We start from the raw sequence: 17,278 nt of genomic DNA, 5'->3' as shown, positions 1-17,278 counted from the left end.
TTAATATATAGCCATAGCTAGGTTCAGCTATGTAAAGGAATACTTAAGGCAAAGTTCCACTTAAACTGCAAGAGTTCTCTGCACCAAGAGGATGATAAAGGTCTGGGGTTTAGCACCTGCTGCACAGCTTAGAGCATTACAATACACGTAAAGGTGAATTGTAGCAATACCTGTAAGCCAACATGTAGGGCGTGATGCAGAGATGACTCTGAATGTGGTTGCCTAGCATGTAGCTGTTAAAGAATGAATAAATATGTAACGAGGTGGGTCTTAAAAATCTGTTCTTTCTTCCTTCTTCTGGGGGACACAGCTAGCTGTGTTGGCTTGGTGTTGATCTGACCTTTCCAAGATTTCTGAGTCTGTCCTCATAGCAGCTCCTTGCCAGGTTGCTGCTTGTGCCCAGCTTCTTTGACAGACCTCTCTTGCTGCCTGCACAGCCTTTTATCCCAGCTGTTGTTAGCCAGCACTTAGCTGCAGCTAAGTGCATTAATCTTTTTTTGACTGTTGCTATGTGGGGTTTCTACCTCCCATCAGAAGACCTGGTAGGGTTGCCACACTTCTTCTAGTGTACAGTGTAGACAGAACAGACTGATCTAGGTTACAGTGCCGCTTCTGTCCTTAGGTGAGAAAATTGAAGTCTCTGGCTGCAGAATTAAATGCCTCAGGCAGTGTAGGTGAATTGAGGCAAATTACTAGCTGGAATAGAAAAACCGCATATATATGTTTAAGGGCATGATTCTACATGATCATCAGTGCTCTGATTTCTACCCCCTCCTGGTTCTTGCATATATACCTTCTCTCTTTTCACATCCTCCTTTTCTCTTTTCCTGTCTCCCTTTTCCCTTCCAGTATCTTAAAATAGCCTCTCTAGCTTCAGAGCTGTATAGAAGGACTAGTATAGGTTTGATCTCTACAGGGCCTGCTGCTGGGTCTTCTGTTTTAGAGATTTTAGTGATTGCTCATGGAAAGATACCATTTCCCGTAGTACTATATAAAAGTACATATGAATTATATTTAATACATAGATAGGAGTACTATTAGACCATCAGGATTGATGAATCTTGTTTTTTAATCTGTCTTTTTTTCTTTTTTCTTTCTTTCTGCAATACTTTGTGCTTCAAAATGCAGTAGCTTGTTCTTACTTGAAGGGGTAGGTGTCTGTGTGCCTGGCTTCCCTCTGCTCTGAAACAAGGAATGTTTGTGGTTGCTAATTGTAATTTGGACTTGTCCTTTCAGTTAAGAAGGAAGAGTGCAGAGAAGTTGGAAAATCTTTCTCTTCTGTGGTGGTGGCCCGTGTAACTTCTTCCCTTGCTCTGACTGTCAGTGCTCTCCTCCTGTTCCTGTGGTGCTTCTGTTGGAAGACCTACTGCTGCTGTCACCATTTTGTTTCCTCATTTGTGCTAGGATGCCACTGCTTGTCCTTCGGTCTTGCAACGCTCACTGGGCTCTTTTTTCTTCCTTGTTCTTATGTGGTTTCCTGAACACAGGAAAGTGTTCAAGAATATTTCTCATGTTGTGAAGTCTTGCTTTGGTGAAATACCTTGCAGTTGAAGACTACCAGTTTTAGCAGATGGATGGGAAGTTAAGCTTTTCCTCCTTGAAATGGTCTGTGCTGTGTGACCATTCATTTTAGTTTTTTCCAGATAGTCACACACGGACATGAAAAGCTACCACCACCTTGTGGATTTAATGTGAGAGTTTCTCTATAAACAGATGTTTATTGATCAGTGTTTCTGGAAAGTAACGTTTTTTATTGTCTTGAGTGTTACTGACTCCTGCTTTACCGGTTGCTCAAATACGTTTCACCCATGCCATTCACCTATATAATCTTAACTTTGGCATGTATGCTAACATTTTTTTTCCGGAGAGGTGTTTACCTAGACATTTACACCACTGGTGTGTAACCTTAGGTTTTCTACAGGATGCAGAATTGGTAACTTCAGAGGAAGTGTAGATCTGTAAGTGTCTCAAGCAACCTGGAAGGAAGGTGAGGTATAAACCATAGACATAATAGTTATGAGCACACTGGAAAGTTGGAAGAAGAATTCTTAGGTGTTCACCCACTGTCACACATTTGTGCTTCAGTGTGAGAGGTTTGACTTTTAGGTGGGTTTTCTTCTTGGTTGCTAGAGTACAGTACTGTCCTGAATCTTCAAAAAGCAAGAAAGAATGGTTCTGATAAATGTGGTACATCTTAATAAATTTTGACTCTCTCAAAATGTTGGGGGCGGGGAAGAACACTTCAAACTGTTTTACCATAATGGGCTTAACCTTGCTCTTATTTTTTAATATTTACAGTTTTTTTCAGCTGCAGAATTTGGCCACCACCTCAAAGCAGTTCATCATTAATATAATATATAGCATACTAGAGACTATGAGCTAGTGGGCTTATTTCACAATTCCAAACTGCCACCTGCTGCTAAAATCTATAGTGTCTTTCCTTGGTGCTGAAGTGTGCATCTACCCCAGCACCTGCCAGATTTCACTGAAGTAATTGTTTGAAAATTAAAGGTTACCCACTCTCCTGTGAAAGTTGGTGGAGACTCGTTCCAAAATCAGCAGCTCTTCCCCTTCCTGAAATAAATTTTGGGGTTATAAAACTGTGTCCAAAGTGGTCACAGACCTGTGCTGGATTATGAGTCGCATTGTCACTTACGGTGTGCCTGAGCTTTTGTTTGGCTAATATGGACAAAGGAGTCTGCTTCACATGATGTAAGAAGTGTTTGCCCTAAGAAGAACAGAGGTCCTCTTGAACCAATTAGGCAAAAATAACAGCTGGGCTACCCACTAATAAGGAAGGTGCTGCTAAACCTCTTTTCATTGTGAGAAGAAATAAATCTTTTAAGGCTTACTCCCTTGCATTTTTATAGAGAGCAATTCTTTGAAAAATTCAGCAATCCAGCTGGGTGATATGTGCAGGAAGACTGTGAAGAAGATAAAGAAACTTTTAAAAATAAAAAATGGTATTATAGCTGTTAGATTTGGCAATTATAAATGTTTCATTGAAGATTTCAGTATTTAGAGAAAGTTTTACTGTTTAAATTGTTAAGAACGTGGAGTTTGGGGTTAGCACAACAGGCAGTCTCCCACAAGTTCCTTGTAGCGTGTTCTGCAAGAGGACATTCCTTCCTGGAGCAAATCTCTTCTGATATCTTCTTAAATAAAGGCAGCCTACATATATTTTTAGTAACTCTGAGAGAAAAGCAGGAAGATTTGGAATATGGAGGTTACAGAGGATTGGGACAGGTAACGCGAACTTTTTAGCCTTACCTTTGCTGTGCAAATATCTACATCCTGGTCAAGCAGCTAGTTAGGTAGGGAGTGCACTGATGGTGTCCTGACAGACTGACTCTTCCTGAGGAAAATCTGTAATGCCCAGTGGGGGATGATTTGGAGGTGGTCAGACACAAAGGAAGGAAGGAATATCTAGAATTCCTGGGTGGGTGCTATATACTGTGATTTACTGAATGTGGGATACTGTATATGTTAACAGTAAATGGTGACTAGAGCTATCTTTGTTACCATCCAGTAAGATGCATATCTTCCACATGACTTCATCCTAGATCTGTGGAGGAGAATAGTTGACCAGAGCAAGTTTGAGAGCACTTCTATGCATCTGAGACGTGTTCTGTTAGTATCCCAGATTATTTTAAGGAAAAGGACAGATTTTTTTCACGACCCTTACTGCCCAGATTTTTTTTGTGTGTGTTTGAGTTTATTGGGTATGGTCCCCTTTCAGTAGCTTTTTGCTATTAATACCTGAACACAAGTAATTTTCGTATACAATAGAATTACAGCAGATTTGATGCCTGAATAAACAGTTAACTGAGCTGAACATTTAACACTTCAACATTGAGTTAACTAATCTTTCAAAGGTATGTACTGTTCTTAGGCGCTATGCAGTGTGAGTAGAAGACTCTTGAGTAGAAGACAAATATTGCTATTTTCCCAGGTGCTACTATTATGTGCCTATTCTGTGGAAATGCTGCTTCTCTGTATTTTTCATTCAGATCAGTGGACTACTGGAAAACAAGCAGGCAAGTCACAAATGAAGTCAGTGGCACAATTATTCTGATATTTGTGGTTTTCCTCTATCAAACCCTCAAGATCATTTGAATGTTGTTAGGAACGTCTGTTTTTGTAAATATATTGTAGCTGAGCCGTCCTTAGAAATAAAAATTAAAGAACAAATTTTAAATCATTGGCTGCTGTCCTAATGTCCTGGCTACTGTTACTTTGGTCAGCGGGTGGCCTGGTCAGCCTTTCCAAAGCCAATTTTCATTGTAAGATATTTTTATTTCTTTGAAATAGGCAAAGCCTTTTGAAAATGAGGGAGCAGCCTGCTTGTGGTTGTGTAGATGAAGGCTTATATGTGCAACAAAGTAGCTGTAGAGTTTTTATATTCTGTTTGCAGTAATAGTAAACAGAGCATCTAAAATAACCACTTGCACATTGCAACAAACACATCATCATTTGCTTAAAAAGAGTTATAATTACAGTTGACGAAGCATGGACACCATAAAAAATGCATTAGTTTGGCTTGACACATTAATTACCTGTTTTTGCAGATGTTTTTATATATTGTTGTGTGAACAGTTTACAAAATAATTACAGGAAAGTAATATGGAAAATAAACTAAGTGGGTGGTTTCTCGCCTTAATATTTTCATTCATGTGAATCTGTGTGATGCACAGCTGCTCCGCAGCAAATGCAGAGGGAGAGAGAGGGAGAGAGACGGGGAATCTTGAGGGGTTTTTATTCTAAGGTCTCTATGATCAGCCTTGCTACACTTTTATATCTTGCTTTAGCAGTGTAGTTTTTAAACATGTAAAATGACATTGCTGATTTAATCCTAGTGATCAGGAGGGGGGAGAAGCTTTGATCCTGATCAGATGAAACGTAAATCTTCTAGTATCTAGGAAAATAAATGAAAAATCAATATTATTTTAAGCAGGATGATCTTTTATGAGCAGTTGTAAAGATTCATCAAAGGCTTTGACACAGTTTAAACATTTCCTGTTTGCTGCCATTTAAAGAAAAATGCCTTTCAAGTTATAAATTGTAATTAAAGAGAGATACCACTTTAGATTATTGTGGGCTAACCACAGAATGGAAATAGGAGCTCAATATGTTCGCACAGTGTTTAAATCAAAAGGTCTTAACTAGGAATAAATTAGTGGATTCTTTTGAGTACACATTTTGCGTAACTAAAAACACTATCCCATAATAAAATGCAATATTGTCTTTAAAAAAAATGCATAAAGTCTGCATCACAGCTTTAACATCTGTCAAATATAAGGATTTGTTCTAGTGCTGTGTTTTAGCGATTTATTAGGTTTTAAGTGAAGAGTTCTATGACCTGAAATTTGGCATAAATGCTTAAAGATTATTTGTAGTTTAATGGGGTCTTTATTATTACTCATCACCCTGTGTTTAAGGCTTTTTAAGTAACATTTTCTTTTTTTTTTTTTCTTTTTTAGAATTCATATCCTGTGTTTCTTTACAGATTTTTGTGAGATATTGGCTGTTTAAATGGGAATTTGTATTGGAATGTAACTTTTTACATTTTCTTGGTTAAACTAAAATAAAGAATAAAAAGCCAAAATCCTACTTCCATAAATCCAATTCTCACACATCCACCTGTTACAGTATTCAGAGACTGAACTGCTAATGATCTTGTTCACAAATAAGATGCAAGAACTTGTTGAGTAAACGTTGTTTTGTGAATCCACACCCTCTTTTATGGCTGAAGATTTTAGTGAGTGAACAGTTTGGAAATGTTATTTAACAAATTACTCAGGAAGGAAAAGTAGAAGGAAAACTGAAATTAATGTCTTGTGAAAGTAGGGAGAACAAAGACAGCTCTAAGGGGACATCCTAGCTTGTTTGTGTTAATTACTGTAAAATTACTGAAGCATTGAAAAAAGGCAATAAACATCCCAACTAAATACACATAACTAACAATTAAGCAGTAAGCTTGACTTTTATGATAGCCTTAGACACTAACCTAGCAGTTTTCTACCAGTCTGCTTGAGGAAAGCGCTGGCTGAAGAGTTTATTGTTGCTGTGCAGATGACTTGTTTTCCCTGAGTGACTACCACTTCATGTGTCTAAGAGAATGTGGGTGATCACCAGTGCATCAGCACAAGGAAGTTTTATGGTGCCATAAGATTAAGTGTAGAGATGAAAGCAAGAGCGTTAGTCATGTTTTAAGAAATTGCAACACACATTTATAAAATACTGTGTATCTATTCTCTTCTGATAAAGCCAAATCCAAGTTCAAACAATTGAGTTGTGTGGGTTTTTTTTTTTGGTTTTTTTTTTTTTAATCCTAGATGGGAATAAGACTGGCAGTCTCATGTAGGGGAATTTCCCCAGATGAGTCCTACCAAGTGGAGGCTGATATTAGAGGTGCTGGACCTGGTACGAAGTCCCCTCTGTCTTTAGAATGAGGGAAATGACTGAGAAATTGTTACATATCCATAATACCGTATGCTGAAAGTGCACTGAATTTCTGACTGTCCAGCTTCTTCCCAAACCAAGTGTAGTCCAAGGTGTTTGCAGAGCAGGGCTGTGTGTCACTGCCCAGGGAGGTGACAATCACTTTTCCCTCCTGCTGTGAGGTGGATAATAAGATTTACAATAGATCACTTACAGCCGAGCTTGGAGTAGATCATAAGTCTCTTCTACTTACTGCTGATGGAGTTTGTGTGACGGTTCTGTGTGTTTAGGTAGTTTGTAGACATGGTGTGAAATGGAGGGAGAGTCTTTATTTTAATAGGGTCAAAATGACTAGTAGTAGACCATGGCAACATAAAGTGGAAAAGAGCCTCTGCCTTCTTCACTTTCTGAGTCTAAGGATTGTTAAAAGCAAGAGCAATCATTCATTCCCTCTTGCGTGGGGCAGGGGGAAAACAGCAGCTCTGAGAGCCTACAGCAGAGGAACTCTTGACGAATTTTCTGAAGAGACCTCTTAGTTTTTCGTTGTTACCTGCCATCTTGAAAGTGTTTTGGGAAAATTGAGCAGTCAGACAACCTGCTCCTCCTCCTTTATTAGGGAGTCCGTGTTAAAGCTAGCCAGATCTGGCTGACTGAGGGATTAGAGCGATTCCTCCTGCCCTGAGCTGCTGGAGAGACATGGCTACAGCTTACCCCTTCTTTGGGCCCTACCAGTAGTGAAGCTGAGTGCAAATTTCTGAGCGGGGCTTGCATATGCACATATGTACCCTGTATGGACGTGATTTGACCACAAACAGATTGATGCAGGCAGAGGAGTATTGCCTTTAGAGACACCTACATAGCCACAGACAGCGTGAGCAGACCAACCTTTTTTGAACTACTGCTGGTCAGGGAAAGACCTGCTGTTCAGGTCTCTCTGGTAGCTGTCTCCCAGTTCCACGATCCAGCTCTCAGACATTTTGTCTGACTTGCCTGCTTATCTGGCTTGGAGTTTGTTGGCGTATCTTATGCACGGAGAATAATGAGCACACTAGTGCAGAAAATAGTGAGGAGTAGGGTTTAATAGGAAGGTAAGACAGACAGTGGTGGTCAGGTACAGGGGTCAGTCAGACAAGGGTATTGGCCAGTAGCCTACACACAATCAGCCCATGTAATTCCCACCTCTGTTTTCTCATGCTTGTGCCCCCACCCCCTTGACCCCCCCCTTTCCTCATGTTTAATCCTGCCCCTAAACATCTCACAAAGTCTTACACATTGCCACAATCCCCTCTGAAAACCTCCCACAGTCATTTTTGCATGCAAGCGTTTACAGAGTAAGTTCTCCTTCATACATCCCATAATAAGTTTCCTCTTTTTTATGAGACTCATTCTTGATAACCTACAATAATCCTCTTTTTTTTCTTATCAGTTACCAAGTTTCTGGTTGAACTTCTTCAAGGTTACACTCAGAGGTTCCTTTCATGGCCCATTGATCAGTGTCTTATGAGTTCTAGTCTTTGTTATTGTCTTTGTTATCTGCTGTTTGTTAGGGTTTGTGTACTTGCGTGTTTAATTTATTACCTCTCCTGTTCCTTGCCTTGTCTTTCATGTTGAGTAGCTGTTAGGCAGATATCTTTGCAGTTCCTTGCCCTGTTTGAGCATCGGTGCTGGCTTGCACCTGCCGGTGCAGAAGCCTGTCGCAGCCAAGGCTGTGTTTCTGCAAGTCTCGGATGGCCTCATTTATGGCTGGAAGAGACTGTCAGGGCTATACGAAGTCTCTGCTATTGCTCTGACTTCTTCTGGGACAGTTGTCTGTAACTATTTTTCAGCATAGTAATCTCAGTTCTCTGTTACAAATAATTGTGGCTCACAATCTTTTTATCTTTGCTTGGTGGTTGAATGGTTGGGTGTTGTCATCACAAATTGAGTCTATTATAACAATATACTGCTTATGATGTGAATGCCTAAACATAAACTTAAGTTTTAGAGTGAATACAGAATTTGTGCGATATCACAATATTCTCACCTCTTGCAAGAGTTTGGATAGATTAGGTATAACACACAAGTTGTTCAGCCATCTCGGAAGTGAACTAGTTGGTGCAAACGTTTCTTCATTTCTTCCTGTGTCACCCCAAGCCAACAGGCAAGGAGCAGGTAGCATCAGAAAGCAGTGAGCAAGAGTTCTTTGTGTCTCTCATGTTGCCTTCTGGCTATTGATAGCATTTCTGACTTTGTTTTATCCTTAGGAAAGCCCATACTAGAAACATGGGGAAAAAGCAAGTTTCTGTATTGTTTTGTTATAAACATCTTACCGTGTCCTCCCTAATTGAGTTTTTTTTGGGGTACAATATTTGGATCAGTAGTTTGTTTCAGTTCTTACTTATGTTACCATAGGAACATATACCAGATCACAGAAAAATGAGGTAAGACTTTCTATTTACCGTAGTCTATAGCAAGGCTTATATTGTTATTTTTGTAGAACTCTGAGATCATAGAGCTTGCTTTTTATAAGATGCGTATCTGTAGGTTTGATTATGAATAACCCAAAGGAAATCAAAAAGGTAGAATCAAAGCAGTCATGTGCTTTGATTACTTAGTACCTTTCTCTGTGTAGAAAAAATAACTTGCTTTTTCTCCATTGAGGTGAATCAAGTCCAACTCGTCGAGAAGCAGTGAAAAGGAAGACTGCAGAATACCTTATGCGTGCAGAAAAAATTTCCAGTCTCTACCATAAATCCTCTGAAGATGCATCTGTTTCTATGGTAAGCTTCAATTTCTTTTTTCTTGAACCAGAATTTGGTATAATTAAATTGGTGTGTCTTTTAGCAAAGCATATTCAAGCTTGAGGTTCAAAAACTGTCTAGAATTTCCCTCTTTCCGGAGGCCTGAGGAGTATTTTGATGTTACGTTTCTGTTAAGTTGCTGTCCTTTTCTGATTCTTGTTGGTTGCATTTCATAGCATTACAAGGAGTGCTTGATTTAATCTAGGCCTGTTTGTTCGCATGCTTTCTTTCTACTCCACAGTTAACAATGTAAACATTTTTAATCATGATAAAGAATTTAAAGGTAAAGCAAAAAACCCACAAGAATGTAACATTTCTTTTGACTTTGCCATGAGAATATTGCTTGGTCCTGTAGGGAGCAGAAAGGCTGTTGGTTCCATTAGCCTAGCACATAATGGTGTATCAGAAGTGAATCAAGCACATGGTGGGGGGGTAAGAGATGAATTTCCCACAAAGTAAGTACTTAATTGAGTGAAGATTCTTCCTGATCCCTTCAGATGTCTCTCTTGGATGTGCTTGAGTGATCAGCTGCTTCTTGATTTTTGAGGAGTTTCTGTAGTAATTCCCACCTTCTTAAGCAGAAACGTCCTTATCTGTACTTGTACAAAAGACAAACAAAGCTTATTCCAAATCACCTTTAATAAATTTCTACTTTGCCCTTCCCCAACCAATTCCGTTGGCACTTACCTGTTCTTACTTCAGGCTTCTACTGCAGTCGTGCTAAACTGTGTGTGATTGTCAATGACCGCCCTGTTGTAGTAAACATAAAAGTTGCCAACTTCCTATCTCTCTACATTTATATCAAGTGAGGACAAAAGGGGCAGAAGATTATTGCTGCTTGTTTTGCACAGATCTAAAAATGCTTTAAGGAGACCACTGCTGCAAAAATAGGAAGCCTTATAAAATCCGACTACCTAATAAGTAAATTAAAAAAGCAAACCCACTGATTTTGAAGGGTAACATTTTTTTATGTTGAGAGCCCACAAGTACAATTTTGAGGATGTTCCAAATGGAATATATTTTGTGAGATCTGGAGTCTTGCTGCTGCTATGAATTGTACTTTGAACGATTTAGTATTTTGGACTGATATGAACTCCTACTAGGTAGTCTTTCTTTGGGTCAAACACACCTGAAAATGGGGAAAAATCAATGTTAAATGAAAACCTCTGTGTTTAGAAACCGTAGAACAAGAAAAAAACCTGTTAACGTATTTTTACCTTTTTAGAAGTTTAAAAACTAGTTGTGGTTGGGAAGGAGGAAGAAATAGGTTGCATTTTTGTATGTGAACTTGAGAGGTAAAGTATTTCCTCTTTTATGCTGTACTGAATAAGGCATGTGCCTTCTTTGCAGATCCAAAGGAAAGCAGGATTAATTGGGATGAGAGAAGGAAAAAAAAGTAGTGAGAATAGAATACTATTCTCCTTCTGTGTTGAAACTCAAAATTGACAAGTTCGGGCAAAGCTGACTTTGCACAAGCAAAATGTTGCACCTGACTTATTCTCCTTTTTTAAAAAAAGAAGTCATGTTTCCACGATTTGGCTTTGTTTTACCTAAGTCTGTATATGTATTTTAATATCTTTTATTTGCAGCTCTTCATAATGCATAAACTTGACTTTTATCTTAGAGCTTTGGAATTTGCTGGCATCAAGGGCAGATGGTGCTGATGGGTCACGACGGTTGTGGTGAGGAACAGCTTGTCTCCAAGTTGATAGCTGAAAGTTAATTGGGAGAAGGACTTATCTCCCAAAGTTATTTTAAGGGTAGTGGTAGGAACTACTAAGAATTGGCATGCTCTGTGCTTTGGCTTAGTGTCGTAAGGAAAGTGAGGAATGTGACTCTTCCTGCATGTTGGTTGCTGAGCAGACTGGAATTCTTGCAGCTTAGTTACTGCTTATCCTTTTTACTGCCCAAGTTTATATTGTGTGAATTACTCCCCCCCAAGCAGACAATAAGTGCACTGAAATGACCTGCATCTATATACACTGTGATTCTTGGGAGATACTAGTGGAAACATGCAGGTATTTTGTGTCCTTCTCCTACAGAAATTAAATCTATAGTGTACAAGGTTAATGTGTATGCCTCCTTGCACCATCACTTCACGCCAGCTTGATCTTTCTCTAACTGCTGTTTACATGCGTTTGGTCCCGCTGCGGCAAGGCTGGTCTGTTACCACTAGCACCTCCTACTGCTGTAGGTCTTGCTGACTGATACCATGCCTTGTTCAAATGCTTGAACTTGGACAGGATATAAATGTGAACGTTTAAATAACACTGTACAATGCTTTCTTTGCTCATGTGAATCTGTAAAGAGGTGTCTCATCACTTCTGTGCTGGAAGAACACTGAAGTCTTTGAGAAGAATCACTAAGTACACTTAGGAAGCCTTTCTCAGAAGCATGGCCAAGTGCTGTTACACCTGTTAACCCAGCACAGTTGGAACCATTTAACTGAAACTCGTTTGCCAGAAAATGATGGACAAGTACTGTACCCTAGCAGTACCTGTGCCTGTATTACAATGGGCAGAGTGCAGTTTGGTTATGGGAAGCATGGTTCAATGCAGAGAACTTCATGGGCAGTGGGGGCGCTCAGACTGTTTGCACTTTGGAGGAAGAGGTCTGACTAGTAAGCAAGCATCGGCATTTAAGGCAAAGTGTTCTTGTGCATGACCTGATGTTACAAGGCAGGACTGCTTTGTCACCCATGTCTGATGTAGATAGCTTTGTGTGTCCTATTGTGCCCTTACGAGGAACAACCACAGTGATCAGCATCAAAAGTAGGCTCACCTGGCCTTCTTATATACGACATTTTACTTCTTTCTCATCCACCAGGCCAGAGAAATGTCCAGTAAAGGAAGAGGTAAGCTCAGAAGTGCAGGTTCAATTATTGTCCTACACCCCTCAGCCTTTCATGTCTCCCAGATGCTTGGGCTGCCAGCTGTGTGCTGAACCATGTGCAGCAGTCTCAAAAGACTATGCCTGCTAAGCGGACCCCAAGCCACCCATTTGCCATCTGAACACCACGTGATGGTAAAGCACAGCGGCTTTTTTTCTGGGGACCTGGGGCAGAAGGAAGCGAGCTATTCTTCTGTCGCCCAAAATGCCAGGCCCTTGCCTCTTCGAAGACCAGATTTCCCTAGAGGCGAAGGCCTGGCATTTGAGAACTGAGAAGCAAAAATTATCTTTGATGCCATGGAAACCAAAGAAAGAACAATAGTAGTTTGTTACTTTTCTTGCCTCAACAAAAAGCCAACAGGGTAGCCCTCAAGGATAGCATCCTTAGCAACCGCCCTCCTGCTGGCAAGTCTGAGTGGTGAAGAGTGGAGCACAAGAGGAGGTGTTTGGAGAACCCTTGGCACTGTTGAAGAAAGGTTATGGGTAGAGGGCTTAAGGATGGATAGAAGATTTCTTAAGGCTGAAGAGAAGCACAGGGGACTGACGCAACTGTATCTGACCATGAACTGGGAACTCACTTGACAGGGTCTTGTAAACATTGAGAAAAGCCTTGCTGTGACCTGTAGGAGTGGGAGATGTGGAGACAGCGTCTGGAGGTTGTAAACAGGCATGCAGACCTTCTGGAAAAACAGGCTGCAGCAAACGCTGCCCTTCTCTTCCTCCTCTGGCACAGCATGGCAGCCTCAAGGGCCTTCTCAACAGCAAATACTCAAGAATGCTGTGTGACGGCAGCAGCAGGCCATTTTCCAGATTCTCAAGCTGTATTTTCTCCTCTGCCCATTTATAAGTAGCAGCTCTGGGGAAGGCACCTTGAAGCCTGAGTGGGAGCTGCAGCAACAGGCTTTGAATCGCACTGGATTGACCATCAGAAAGCTGCAGTCTTGCATAGCTGTCAGCGGTGAGGCCCAGCCCAGCTACATGTACAGGCTGTGGGTCTGTTTTAACTTTGTTGGTATTTTTATAATGCCTATTTTTTCACTCTTTGAAATTATTTCTGGTTCTACTTACGCCCAATTTTTTATATTCAAAATTGTCTCTTTTTGCATTGTTATAAGAGCTGTTGTCTTTTAAAATGTCAATTATTTTTGATTTTCAAAGCAATTTAGTAACAAGAGTTACATGCAAGCCTGATGCCCAGTCTTTGCCGTTTTCATAGGATATCTTACTTCCTAAAATTCTCATTAAATGCACATGAAAATGACATGAAGTGCAAAGAAAATACACTGCTGTAGTTCTGCGAGATGTAAATTTAACATAAAATAAGAAATTCAGTCTCAGGGCTTCCAAGATCACCTTCTGCATTCCTGTCTGCTTCTGGTTCCAGACATGCATGACCCCAGATGTGTCCCAGCTTCAGGGAAGATGCAGTCCCAAATTGATGATCACCAGGGACCTTCTGAAGCATACCATAGCTCTGTCCGCGTTCAGATGCGTGCAGAGATGCAACCTTGTTTTCCCGTGGTGCAGAGTGAGGAAGGGGCCAGGATGTTCTGCCAGGCCAGGAGAGCTGGAAGCTCTTTCACACCTATGGTGTGGAGCCTCACACCTCAGGCCAGCAGTATCTGCTTCAAAGCAAGGCATCTCCTTGCTGCAGATGAGAGTCTGGCCATGCTACAGTGGGCTGGTTACTGAAGTCATCAGACACAGACCTCCGAATGGTGAGGGGAGATCGCATTTTGATGTGCAGCTCTGCACTGCTGTCTGTGAAAGTGTTGAGTGTTGTGGGTTTTTTTGGTTTTTTTTTTTTTTTATCCTGAGGTTCTGTGGTGACTGCTGTCAAAGGTGGCAGCATCAGCAGTAGAATCATTTCCCATCAAATGGTGTTTGTGTCACCAGGCTGGGGATAGTGCTCTTGCCTTAAATGAGGTTAACGAGAGAGGCTCTTCCTCTTGCTTGGCTGGTAGTGTACCTTTCTTTCTCCCCCTGCTCTTAAAACTGCTGGCAGTGATACCAAAGCTGAGGCAAGAACTATTCCCGTATTTCATTGTGTAGCTTGCAAAACTGGACCCTTCCAAAGGCAAGTGGTGGCCACAAGTTGCTGGGTCTTCGCAGAGGCCAGCAGCACAATAAGCACCATCCTTTTCCGCTTAAAATTAGCATATGCTAGCCAAAAGATGATGGTAGGAAAGGAACTGGTGACACTGATCCCAAGTCAGATAACTCTAGCTGTGCAGCTCAGTGTAGTTTGGAAATAGTTTCAAAACATAGGGCCTAGCCACAGGAGAGAAGGTCCTGGGGTACCTGAGCAGCATGCTGAGCATTTGGACAGGCTGCTGAAGGTCTTCTGCAGGCAGAGGCAGCCTGCCACTTTCTTTAGAATATAAATGCCTTATTTCTAAAGGGAAATGAAGCCTTAGAGTTTTTGTTACTCACTCTCCTTCCTGTTTTGTTTTTTTTTTTTTTTTGTTGCTCTATTTTTGATGACAGCGCAGTTTTTTAGTTATTTTTCTTATCATTGGCTAGATGCTGAGCTTGGATTTTTACTCTATTCAGAGGAGCAGGCGGCTTCATAGAGTGCTTAATTGCTGTAGTTCTGGGAATTGGGTATTTAGAGTTTGCTTCCGGCTTGCTTCACAACAGAATGTGATGCCTCCTCATCACTGGGCACCACTATTAGACTTTGCAACAGTGAAACCAAAGTACTGTAAAGAGCGAAAAATAACTTGAAACTGATAAAAACGGAGAAGCTCCTCGGAGCTGTGGAGATGTGGATGTGATTGTTAATCGTTTTAAGGTAAGAAGTGACTGTAGAATGCGTATATGGAAAACAATGTGTGTACACAGTATTACTGACTGTGCCACCATTGGTGATATTTTAGAGAAGGACCCAAAAATACGTACTGGTTTTTTTGGGCTGTTCAGACATGATGGGTGCAGACGTCCGATTCTGTACCATTATTAGACCACTATTAACTTCTGTAGAGATGTATGAACTTAATTCATGGTTGAACTGCTATGCATAAGAGAAAATTTTAAAAGCTTGATTATGGAGGAGTGGTTATAAAACGGAATAGCATGCAGATAGGAGTGGAAATCTTTTACAGTAGTCTAGAGGATTTTGAAATACTCTCTTTCATTAAATGTATTCCTTAGAATGCTTTTGAAATCTTGTAACAAATAAACTCCATGTTAGCACAACTCTTCGTTTCAAAGAAAATATTTCGTTATTGCAGAAAAATTGCACACTCTTAAAATACAACCCAATAAAAGAACTCCCTTGACCTTCCAACAGCTCTCTAGAATGCGGAACCTAAATTAGGTTTGGAGAAAAAAAACTTCATGTAGAGGTGTTTTGTTTTTTTTTTTTTTTTTTTTTTTCATACTAAAACCTTTAGTGATTTGTAGAATCTGGACTGTTTTCTCTTAACTGCTGTTGGCACTCTTGCTCGGCAGTGTTTACATGACAAAATAATTATAAGACCCAGATAGATAAATGAAGATAAATAATAAACTCTTTTTGACATAGAGCCCAGTAAGTGAACAAAAAAGAAAAGCACTCTTTTCTCCATGCTTTTTGAACATGTGTTTTTGAACCTTTCTGTTTAATTTTGCAGGCAATGCTAAAACAAGAGTTGATTTTTGGGAAAGAATTTGGAAGGAGAGAAGGTGGTTGACTGGCAACATGAAGGGGAGCCAGTTTTGGTGAGGGCTTTGGTGAGGTGCTCTGGACTTTGAGGATAGCACAGTAAAGATGTTGGAGGGGAAACACTAGGGAGGAAGCAAATGGAATTATCTAGTTCAGGATCTCCAGTTTTTCTGGGAGTTTCTGATCATAAGGGAAAATGTCTTAATTTTTCCTGATACTTAAACATTTCATCCCCAGCATAATTGCTTACCAGGAGTTTTCCTTTGTGACATTTGTTAAATACTGCCTCAGGATTCTGAAAAATAAGATAAACAGCTTTTGCCTCTTAGAAGCCTGAAAATCAAGGAGTTTCACCTTCTTTTACCTTTGTGCAATAGAAGTGTACTTGGGGAGGCCACGTTATGCTTAAAAAGAGTTTGGCATTCAACAACTCTGCAAATGAAGTTACCTTATTTGTGAGGAAGAGATCCAGGTCTGTGGTTCTGCTAGAAGCTGCATGTTGAATTTTTGGAGGAGGATCTAATGAATCCTCTCAGTTGGCAACTAGAAACTTCTGAAAATGTTTGTTAACATGCCAGAGGTGTATGTGATGCTTAAGAGGTTGATCTTTGTCCCAGAAGACTTCCAGTTGAAACACTGTTCCCTCCTTTGACATGCAAGCTTTGAGTTTGCCCTGAGAAACTAGAAAACATAGCACGGACAAAAATCTATGCATATTAACTACTTGAATAGTTAGCACCTGCCAGTTCTCTTGCTATGGTTTTAATTTCTAGATTAACGGTACATGGCTAGCGACCTTTTTCTAAGGCAGTTTTAGGAGCTGCTTCTGTTGTGTACCTTGTTATTAAAAGGATTTCATAAAGCTCACCAGAGAACCCTGTTTATAATTCTGTATTTTATGTTCTTCAGACTTAAAAAGCCTCTAATTTGCTTTCTCCTCCTTGGTGATCTCTGAATTATTTTGTATCCAGAATACCTGTAAGGCTTTGATTGATTATTGTGATGGGCTAAGAATTGAGTAATTGATTGCCAGGTTCCATTAAGCATAGAAAGTGTAAAAATTCATTATTTTTTCTTTTTAAAATTTTTGTTTTCAATGTTATCTCCATTTTTATTTACTTGCAAGTTGTTTCCCCCCCTCCCACTAAGGACAAACAGAAAACTTCTCCTTTCATCTTCACTCTCTCTGATTTATGATAAATTTAGTTTCCTTCGGCCTGGCATTTGCTTCAGCAGGCAGTCTTCCTTCAAGTACCACCCTGATTGATGTATAATCTTTGATATCTTCCATTAGCCTCCAGGATCACTAAGTTCAAGGCCCTCTTGGAACCTAAGGAGCCCTGCCGAGGAACTGAAGGCCTTCAGAGTCCTTGGGGTGATTGACAAGGTAATTCTTCAGTGTCTCTTCAAGAGTTCAGTCATAAATCGACTGCATGCTGACATTTTGTCTTTGAAGCTGTGGATCTTAAGGATATGAAACAAAAGAGGAAAATGACTCAAATGCATCTGCACTTTAAAATAA

General features: G+C 40.2%; 1 protein-coding gene across 21 annotated transcripts in view; it reads left to right on the top strand.

Annotated features, from left to right (window-relative positions):
• Positions 1-17,278, top strand: part of RPS6KC1 (ribosomal protein S6 kinase C1) — a 99,833-nt gene that overhangs the window by 32,866 nt on the left and 49,689 nt on the right. For 19 of the 21 annotated variants that reach the window (XR_015708139.1, XR_015708141.1, XR_015708140.1 and 16 more), the window contains 2 exons: positions 9,082-9,200; positions 17,051-17,143. Coding sequence is in view for 7 of the 21 variants with exons in the window: in XM_087774348.1 (XP_087630474.1) it covers positions 9,082-9,200; positions 17,051-17,143 (212 nt within the window). In the remaining 14 variants the exon portion in view is untranslated. The remainder of the gene's footprint in view (positions 1-9,081; positions 9,201-17,050; positions 17,144-17,278) is intronic. The other 2 variants (XR_015708143.1, XM_087774350.1) reach the window with 1 other exon arrangement.

This window comes from Nipponia nippon, unplaced genomic scaffold (assembly GCF_047370975.1).
Source record: "Nipponia nippon isolate SJK-2023a ecotype South Korea unplaced genomic scaffold, ASM4737097v1 scaffold_4, whole genome shotgun sequence".
Classification (NCBI taxonomy): Eukaryota; Metazoa; Chordata; class Aves; order Pelecaniformes; family Threskiornithidae; genus Nipponia; species Nipponia nippon.
This window is presented reverse-complemented; position numbering and strand designations above follow the sequence as displayed.